The following is a 10,742-nucleotide window of genomic DNA, read 5'->3' as shown; positions in this document are numbered from 1 at the left end:
ATATATATATATATATATATATATATATATATATATATATATATATATATACTATAAATATATATACACACACTATAAATGTATATATATACTATAAATATATATATAATCCTGTTGAGTAGGGATTTTAGGTGATGGGAGCAGCAAGAAGGGGAGGGGGGCGGGAACAGCTGTTGATGCAAACAGGAAGTCCTGTGTGGCTTAGGCCGTCTCATTTCGTAGACCGCACGGTCTAGCCTACGTGGTCCTCAAAGGACGCGGCCCACGTAGACCGCGAAGGCTGGGTCCTCCGAAGGATGCAGCCCCTGAATTGAGACACAGCTAATGGTTCAACTATCAAACATAAAAAAAACTCAAACATGCAAGGTTTTCAGCAGTCTAACAGTTCTTTACAGTTGCATGTTTAGGATTACTTTACTTTGTCGTTTGATCACACATTCACACCAGCATCAACATTTTGTATGCAGAATGAAAAGAATCAGATGAAATTGCTTCACTTATCATTTATTAAAAAGAAAACAGTAGAAAATATGGCAACTTGCAAGTGGAGGTTATACATGCCTGACATTCTTAAAAGGTGCATTAGGTTACTCTTACACTGTTCGTTTGTTATTCTCATTTGCTATTTATATTTCACATTCCAATAAGTTTGAATCAAAAGAATGAATTTTCCCTAATGTAATTATTGTTATCTTTATTTTTTTCATAAAACACAATGTTACAGTCTGATTAATGAGTTTTGTGCATTAATACTGAATCATGGAAGAAAGGGTCACATTGCTTCTAAGAATCAATTATTTCTTGAAGCCTTAATTTTAACTGTTGCTAAAATAAGTAGTAGCCTAATAACACGGAGATGCCTTGAGAAAAAAATAAAATGCTGCTCATTCATTTGTGTGTACTGTACTGAGTAATCTGAAGAAAGGATAGAACGTTATAGGGATGAAATTCAATTTAAGGAGATTCCTGTCCCTAGATTGGAGATTGGTGCACACGGGGAGTCTGCCTTACACGTAGCACTAGTGTGTGCATTGCATGGCAAAACCAGACTGGCTAACAACCCAAAGTTTGCCGAGGTCGTAGCTCACGTGGCGCATTCGCAGGCACACTGGGATGTTGACCCAGGATCTGCCATATGGGTAACGGCTGGAAATGTAAGATCTGTTGAGAAAAAAAAAAAAAGATTCTTCATTTCGTTTCGATCAGCAGACACGTGACAATTCACGTTTGGCTCAGATTTCGTGTCTATACTCATAAATAAACACTGACTAAGTGCTGTAATTAGAAGCCATATTTTTACAATCATGCCTTTTCATAATGTCAAACTTACATACAGCAATTACACCACAATTATTTTAACATCATGTTAGTGCGCATGCATGTGTAGTGGGGCACGCTCCTCAGAAAGTGGAGGGTTGTGATGCAGCCCTCAGGATAGGCTCCTCCCCCAATTAGTGCCAGCATTTAAAAGGCACCTGTGGTCCTGGCCTCACTCCCCTTTTGTCCCCTCTTGTTGCTGTGGTTCACCTGCTGCTGTTTTGCTGCGCCTCCATTTTGCTTGTTTTGCTGCCTACATTTTTTTTTCTTCTGTTTTGCATGTTTTGGCTGTTTTTCCTTTGTTCTGCATGTTTTAATAGTTTTTCATTCATTCCTATAATAAATATGTTCATTTTCTACTATAACACGTCTCTGTCCAAATATCAGTTATGAATCTGTGTGCCCTTAATACGGTTTTCACCATATATTAGGGTCCTTAAGTTTATATTTCCTGGGGTGTAAGTCCCCAGGTGGCGTTGTTGGTTCTCTTTAACCCCCCCCTAAGGCCTCGTTATACTCTGGCGTTGTCAGCAGGGTTACTGTGAAGGCAGAGACGTGTAGTTATATTTTCCTTTACATATCCCAGGTGGCGTTGTTGGTTCCCCCCCCCAAGGCCTCGCTACATTCGCAAAATGTAAAGACATTTTTTTGGAGTATCAAAATTAATAATGATAATTATATTTTTTAAGTGTACTGCTGTTACTGTTCTTGCTATATATACCATAATGTTGTGTATAGCTTTAGGTTGTAACCCTGCTGTATCTACAAACATAGTCAAAATCATTCTCTCCATTGTTAATGCCAGACTGTGAGTACTTGCTTACCTTTCCACGACCTTGCCTGCTGTGGTCACTCCAAAAACCTTTCCGTCAGTCCCCGCTTCAATCATTCGCAGACTGATGCCTGACACATATCTCCAGCCAGAGCTTCTGCAGGTGGTTGGGGTCACTGCTGCGTAGTAGACCCGGTAGGACCTGTCGACTCCCCAGCATCCGTTGTGTGGGCTGCAGCTGATGTACCTCATCGACCTCGACAGGGAATTCCAGCTCAGGGAGCTCGGTCGACTGAAGGCCAAAGCTGACGCACTTCTCAGGCAGTAGGCGTTCAAGCCGGTATTAACTCCCACGACCTGATCGTCACCTCCTGCGTCCACCTGCTGCATAGACAGACCTGAAGAAGAGTACATTTAGTCAGTTTGATGTGAGTACTGTAAATGTGGAAAATGTCACTTGGGGACCGTTCTACATAGTAGAAGTGCTGTACTGCACTAGCGCTATATTATACAGTAAACTAAACAAAAGTAATAATGATGCCCAGCTAAACCCATCCAGCCTGTTGTGTAGTGGATGTAATAATAACAATGCTAATAATACTACTACTGATAATACTAGTTACCACGGGAATGTTGAAAGATGCCAGCTATGTATTTGTAGACCAAGCTATTGGAGGCAACTGCCCAGATTCCTGCAGGTCCCGCTGAGACATGCTTGAGTCTGAGTGTGCTCAGTCTGTACCAAGACGATCCAGCCAGGAAATACGCATAATAGTGGTCTCTTGCAACCACTTTCCCATGCCCGGCGTCAATCTGTTGAACATTATTCAGCCGCGGAGCCTCTGTGCAGGTCCAGGCTGTGGAGGCAAAATGATCATTGTAGTGAGTGGAAAATACATATCAGTTAAAATAAAAACAAATCTAATTTCACCTTTAATCGCTTCAAAGATTCATTTTGTTATGAAATGTAATCTGACGGTGACTTACCATCACTGATGGCCAGGTAACACAGCACCAGCAAGAAGGCTACGACACCTTTCATGTTGTCTCAGTGTTTGTGAGTCTCTAGTCAGTGTACCTCGGTGTGGAGCTGCCGTCCTACATCCCATCTGGTTTCTCTGGCTTTTATACTTCTCGATCCTTGGGTCCAAACTATGTGGCTAATTACAGGAAAGTGAAAAGCTGGTTCTGCAAGCTGTTCGGGGAAGCTAGGAGGACATTTCTATTTCCTTCTATTATTGTCTTTCATTGCCTTTCATTTCAAATATGCACCAGGTTTGCCAGCTAGGTGGTACAGCCTCCCACGTTGGACTGGCCAACATTAAAAAAACAAAAAGAAGGGTGGTGATCTCTGAGATGGAAAGCATAATTAATATGGGAGGATACGTTTGTTTTTTGTGTTGGTTAGAACATTAACTGGTGAGTGTGTTCCAAATCGTACAAAGTGGAAAAACAAAATGAACTTAATGTATCAAAAGGTTCTGCAGAACAACGGCCCCTTTGACTGATATATCTGACTCAGATGTAGTCTTTTGAGCAGGAGCTAGTTTGATTACTTGATACAAGGTTAGGTAGTTTATTATGAAAGTGGTCAAAGCTAATAACTCTATGAATATATTTGCATTTCAAATTTGAGAGTATTTTCGGAACTCACCTGCAACTCGCATGGCTTCCATGTAGAGCTTTGACGAGGGACTGATAGCGTTACCTGACTGGTGTGCATGCGTTGGAGGCCAAAGGGATTAGTGTTGGTGCACAAGAAAAAAATAGTTCCTGAATGGAACTTGAGGAAAAGCTGGAATAAGACCTACAGTTAAGGCCCTATACTGGCCGTATACATGATAGCACATTGTGTTTAGAATAATAACACTTTCAAAACACAATTCACGTGTTAACAACACCGTTACAACCTCATATTGTAGTTATACCAACATTGTTTATTCAGTTTCACCTATTGTCAAAGACTTTTTCCATGAAATCACGATTCCCCTAAGAAAATGTTTTCATATTGGTGAAGGGTTCAAATAAAGTCATGATGTGACTCAACGTCTAGTTTGACTATTTAAGAAAATGTTTGCCGGGTTGTTATTGCTTTTCACATTTGAAACAACAACAAAACAACCAAATATGTAGTGACCCAAGCTCTCCTGGGTCCTGGGCCCCGATCTTTGCACGAGGATAACAGATTAATCCAGATGAGAACGTCGAGGATTTTGAGTTCATCTGAAACTGTTGTCAAGGAAACAAGTCCTGAAGCTTAAATTTGCGAGATTGCAGCCAGTTACCTGGATCATGACCAAGATGTTATACCCCATTCTAATTCTGCTGTCATTTTGATCTCAACTACACACTTGTGAAGTTTCGTGCCTACATGTTGGACAGATGCCAAGCTATCACGGGGTCAGAATCTGTCAACAGACAGACAGATAGATAAACACATAGATACTTCTCGATCCTTGGGTCCAAACTATGTGGCTAATGACAGGCAAAGCTGGTTCTGCAAGCTGTTCGGGGAAGCTAGGAGGACATTTCTATTTCCTTCTATTATTGTTGCCTTTCATTTCAAATATGCACCAGGTTTGCCAGCCTAGATGGTACAGCCTCCCACGTTGGACTGGCCAACATTAAAAAAACAAAAGGAAGGGTGGTGATCTCTGAGATGGAAAGCATAGTTAAGATGGGAGGATACGTTTGTTTTTTGTGCTGGTTAGAACATTAACTGGTGAGTGTGTTCCAAATCGTACAAAGTGAATAAACAAAATGTACTTAATGTATCAAAAGGTTCTGCAGAACAACGGCCCCTTTGACTGATATATTTGACTCAGATTTAGTCTTTTGAGCAGGAGCTAGTTTGACTACTTGTACAAGGTTAGGTAGTCCAGATGTTCCCAACCTACTATAGGAGTATGTTCCACTCCAAAGGGTCAGCATGAAAATATGGGGGTTTGTGAGATGATTGAGAGACAATTTATTTTCTACAAAAGAAATCCGAATTCGCACATATATTTATCTTTTATTTTTAGCCTATTTGGGCCTCAACCTGATTAAAAACAGTAAAAACACACAAGAAATGAATAAGTCTACAGCCAGCAGCTGGTTAACTTAGTTTAGCATAAAGACTGGAAGCAGCTAGCCTGGCTCTGTCCAAAGGTTATTAAATCCACTGTCCAGTCTTGCTGTTTGCCCTTGTTTCCAGTCTTTGGGCTAAACTGAGCTAACCGTAGCTCTATCTACTTACAGGATTTACCCTGCACACTTGTGAGTTGTGTCAGTCTTCTCATCTAATTATCAGCAAGAAACTGAATTCGTTTTGAACATTGCCCGTCAAGTTTACTTGACATTTGGGTATTGAATACTGCGTTGATGTGGGGCTCCATTTTGCGCGCATGTTGCTGAGCTTGATTGCTAATATCACTAAACTGTGTGATAATGCAATTTTAATGAGGGAATTATGTTGTGTGCTTTCACTTGTCAGCAGAAAGCTATGTGCATCATAACGCACAACGGAAAGGAAACCAGACAAATGCAGACGTTTACGTTGAGTAGACGATATTAACAATTGAGTTTCAGATAAGACTTTTCTATCTCCCCTCTTCCCTCTTGTTTCATTGGCTTGTTAAGCTTGGCAGGGATGTGTTGGACTGGGGTTGGCTGTTTAATCATGTGGGCTCCCACTGGCACACAGGAGAGACTAGGCATTCTGAGTTCTTCTCTTCCTCCTCCTCCTCCTCCTCCACCACCCCTTTTGGCCCTTCCACAGCATGGAGCATCAAGATGTAAACACTGACACATACATCACACCATAGTGTCTTGGGAAAACAAGATGTGGTAGTAGATTCACAGCAGATCCAGATCACTTTTAAAACAGTTTAATGGTGAATTTTGTATGTATGTGCACGTGCGTATAACTTCTCTTTTTTCTGTTTGGCTGTAGGCTACTATAATTTAGAGAATGTCAAGTTTTCTTAGAGCACTTAAATGCAAGAAGCAAACTGGAATAATCGTTAAATCTTGCTTTCCCTGATAGCAGGCCTAACCTTTATCATTTAATAGTTTCCAAACTGCTTCTGTGAGCCTTCAGCTTATCCCTTCTTCCTCTCTGAGATAAATCACATCATCACCTTGAGTTGTGCTTTGTGGCACCTATGGAATATGGTCACCTGGAAACACAGTGCCAGTGCAAATGGTTTCGTATGAATGCTAAGGTGCTATCTGTAGTTGGGAAATCAGAGAGGGATACAGCAATGGAAGATATACTATGTGTGTGTGTGTGTGTGTGTTTGTCTGGACAGGGAAAACAAAACAACCTGTCGACGCTACTGTAAAGCTAGTGTACTTGAATGTAATGACTTCATGTGAAGCACACGCAATTATAAAATTAGACATGTAAGGGAAAACATTTTGTTCAGCAAAGATACAGTAAACTCGTTAGCAAAAGAGTTGCAGGTTGTTATTACTTAACAATGCAGTATCTGAGTCACGAAATAGGCAACCACAGTGGCCTCATTTTGTTGGATCATGAAGTTCCCATATGCCAGACACTGAGCTCTGGTTCAACAAGATATCTGTGAAGGGCGGTGCCCACGAACAATGATACACCCACACTGACATTTACAGACAATAAAGTAATAGTGTTTTAACTGACTCGTTATCTCCGTTTACACTAGCAGCTAAACTCCTTAACTGGCCAGCAAATTCGCCGACGTGTAATGCTAATAAGTTCCAACCAGAAAAGTAGCGCTAATAGAGTGCTGCAATGTCTGATTGAACGAATACAACCTACAATTGCACCCCCGTCTAGACCACATGTATCAAACACTTTTTACTCGCCGTCTCACGCAACAGTTTATGAGCTCATTTTAATCGTTGCCGCTGTCTGCACTGGCTTCCTGCAGCTAAACTGCAGTTCACTGGGTAACGTTTCACGTTGACTGATTAACGTTCCCTCTGAACAGAAGCCGTCAGTCCTGCTTCGAGTTTAGTTCCATTAGCTGTTAGCTTCGTCAGCCAAACACACCGTAGAACTTCCACCAACATGATGATCTTTTTAAGCAGGAAAGCCTAACAAGCGACAGGGGTCGCACATTTGCCTTGGCTAGAAATCCTATATGCAACATATCTGTATTTATTTATTGTAACCCTTTACAATGTTTTTTTGCATTGTCCCTGATAAATTAACTCATAAATATATCAAAATAAGACAACATCCTTTATTATAGTTGGCACTTTGTTCAGTTTGTCTGCATGCTGGATGTATAAGACTTCCCCCCTGTAAGCCTCGTTTTGTTGAAAAACCAATAGCAAGTTTAAGATCAGGAGAAGTAAACATATTTTAAAGTACAAGTAAGAATAATGGTGTTAAAACCTTAGTAGTCAAATAGGCATACTTGGAAATAGTATATTCTGAATTACTTTCATCAAAATAGCTTCAAGCTGATATATCTTTTACAGGTATGCAATATAATTCTGATGCATGCCAAGGAGTCAGTCTCCTGTTGCATGGAGAGTTGTTCCCACAACGCAATGTGAAGTGCCCTGATACAGCACTTTTATCATCAGCCAGCATGGGCTATTTGAGTGTGAGGACAGCGTTTTGAGGGAATGCAAAATCTGAACGTGAAATCAATGAGTCATACTCTTGAATTGAAAGACCACGCTCTTGAATAAAGATACAAAAAAGGCTCCATAACTTTTCATTGAGAACAATCCACAGAGCACTTTCACAGAAGCTGTCAGTCTTATCATGAGCCTCATCACCACACCCATGGCAACAGCTGAATCCAAGAGGTGCTTCTCTACTTTGAAGGCCTTCATGAGAAACGTCATGACTAGGGATGGGGAAAGAAATGGTTATCATGGTTAACATTAAACTGTGTAATTAATCTGTGGTTCACATGCGTGCTAAACCGCGAGGGATCAACAGTGGTCTGTTAACACTACCCTGAAACCAGCAATATTGAAAAAACAATATCCACCTTAGACCCACTATAGAGTTAAGTTTGCGGTTTGGGAAAGATCTCCTTCATGGTTGAGGTCACATGTTTTGTGCACACAAGCTTTTTGCAGCACACAAACTTTTTGCAGCAACCTTATTTATGCGTCTCACAACAAGCCACTGAGAGGTTGTGTTGGGAAAACATAATCGGAGGTTGATCGTAGTCATATAGGCTCCATACTCAAATAGAATTGGTTGAACATACATTTTACTTTTACTTGTAGGAGTATTTTTACACTGTGGTATTGGAGGTTTTACTTAATTAAAAGTTCTGAGTACTTCTTCCAGCACTGATAAGAATATTCTGTAATCAGCAAACATTTATAATCTATGACATCACACTTGAATGTGTAGCCTTAATGTCTATTAAATTAATCTTTCTCTCCCTCCCCCCTTTTTCATGAGCGGGACTTTTTCATTGTATAACAACTACTGAATATTCATTAACCCACTGCTATTACATTTAATGTGCAAAAGCATTTTCAGAAAAACCAAACTACATATTTTCACTTTTCAAAGACATGCCAATGTCATCCGAATCATTCAGTATCCATCACACTTGTGTTCCACACATGGTTTAGATGAAATGGGTCACTAGACATGAGCCAAGTTTGACTCGTATGCCATCTAACACACCATTTCCCTGTTCACCAATTAGATGCTGAATATTAATGAGTACAATCTGTTCAGGCATTTAGGGAGTGGTTCGCTTAAACCACAAACAATTCTGTTGAAAACACGAGGTTAAACAGGTGAGAAGTCAAGGTTGTTGGTCTTATCTTAGTAAAAGAAAACCCAAACTTATTTAGTATCGTTTTAGACAATGAAAACTGTTGACATTTTAACTTTTGGTGATAAGATTATATTTATAATATCAGTCTAATTCGGCCAAGTCATTGGCCAAATATACCGAAACAACGACCCTGTTGAGTATGGCTCCAATTTGAAATTGTATTGCATACATTTGAGATGACAAATTCAAAGCAGCGAAAGACACTCATTTTGTCAGCTATTCTTTTATGTGTTAAACATCCTTTTTCATCAAATTCAGTCAACCTCAACTTTGATTTTAATTTTAGTTTACTTAATTTAGTAATGCCCTCCCGTCAGTGTATGATGACGGGCGCACCAAAGAACGGCAGCAGACACCTTGAATACAGTTTAACCCGTTGGACCCATTTTGTTTTATTGAGGGTGCCTGTTCTCTACGTTACACTCTTATCTTGCTGTTCTTCTTCTGAGCAACTTTGGTAATGTCCAAACTAAACAATACCAAAATAACCATGCGGTCACATTCACCAACGGGTTAGCTTGTTAGGCTAATGCTAATAACGGCCCTATCAACAGTTTTCTACCAAACAACGACTTACAATCTATTACTAGCCTTAGCTAACAAGCGTAACAGTTTACCTAAACAATGTGTGCCTTTAAAATCGAAATCTCACCTTGAATACAGTTTAAACGAATGTTTTATTGAGGGTGCCTGTTCTCTGCGTTACACTCTTCTCTTGCTGTTCTTCTGAGAAACTTTACAAAGAAGCGTGAATAACATGCACAGAGATGGCGACACCCGCTGGCCGTTTTAACTATAACACACATTACAATATAAAATTAGTTAGTCAAAAATCCATTTAACTCACAGAAGGCCTGAACTTATTAGTATAGTTTTAGTCAATACAAACGGTTGACTTACTGTAAGGAGTGGTTTGCTCATAACATAAAACAATTCTTCATTCTTGTGTCTTTTTTCCTCATCTTCCTTCTGTACATCACAATCACACAACACCCCCCCTCCGCCAAGTCCCATACTAATCTGAAAATCTAGAGCGTCATTTCATCACAACCTCTCATCCCACCTGCTTCTTGTTGGTGCTCAGCTTCACGATCCATACATTACGAGGAGATACGATAAGAAGCTTTACTAAGTCTGACTCCTCTGTCCCCTTCACACATACGTACATCCAACAACATTCCTGCTCCCCTTTTGTTATCATGGAAAGGTCATGTTATGTTCTGACTAAATGCCTTGAGTGACACCTGCAAAGGTAAAAACAATAGTGTGATGACAGCAGTTATTCTTAACGCACATTTTCTCAGACATAAAAAGCACATTTTCAGTGCTTGTGCATATGCATACATTTTGTGGGCTGCCTATCAGAAAACATGATTCCAATCAGATCTGTCTCCCCTTCCTTTTGTCACATGCAGGCTCGTTAGAATACACCACCCTCCATCTGAGTATCTCCACTCACGGCTTGAGAACTACCTCTGCAAAGGTGCACCGCATTTTTCTCGCATGCCATCAGAGCAGACTGTTTTTTATCTGGAGGGAGGAGGCCTAAAGAGACAGGTGCTGCAACGGCGCGATTCAGACTCAGTGTTGAGTCTGAAGCGGTTTGGATGAGCGGTTGTCGAAAAAACAGCAACAAGCTAAACAGCCAAGCATTCGGCCTGTTCTGGACAGGCATGTTTTGAGTTGGTATACAACAGGTACAACCACAGACGTACTGTAAATGTGGTCATAGCCATTATCCTACCATGCATGTCTGAACTCTGATTGCAGCGTCACTAAGCTGGATGTTATTTGCACCTTAAAGGATAGGTTCACTACTTTTCAAGTCAATAGTTAGATGCCCAATTGCACATTAAAAAACATTT

General features: G+C 40.4%; 1 protein-coding gene across 1 annotated transcript; it reads right to left on the bottom strand.

Moving 5' to 3' along the window:
* Positions 1-488: 488 nt before the first annotated feature.
* On the bottom strand, positions 489-3,228 carry LOC306714160 (fish-egg lectin-like). Its single transcript, XM_079184115.1, has 4 exons — positions 3,077-3,228; positions 2,713-2,946; positions 2,142-2,487; positions 489-1,161 (listed from the first exon to the last, which is right to left on the bottom strand). The coding sequence occupies exons 1-4, from the start codon at positions 3,129-3,131 to the stop codon at positions 1,020-1,022; spliced, it is 777 nt and encodes a 258-aa protein (XP_079040241.1). The 5' UTR covers positions 3,132-3,228; the 3' UTR covers positions 489-1,019.
* Positions 3,229-10,742: the final 7,514 nt, after the last annotated feature.

This window comes from Pholis gunnellus (genome assembly GCF_910591455.1).
Source record: "Pholis gunnellus genome assembly, chromosome: 22".
Lineage (NCBI taxonomy): Eukaryota > Metazoa > Chordata > Actinopteri > Perciformes > Pholidae > Pholis > Pholis gunnellus.
The sequence above is the reverse complement of the archived record's forward strand: the minus strand, read 5'-3'. Positions and strand labels throughout refer to the sequence as shown.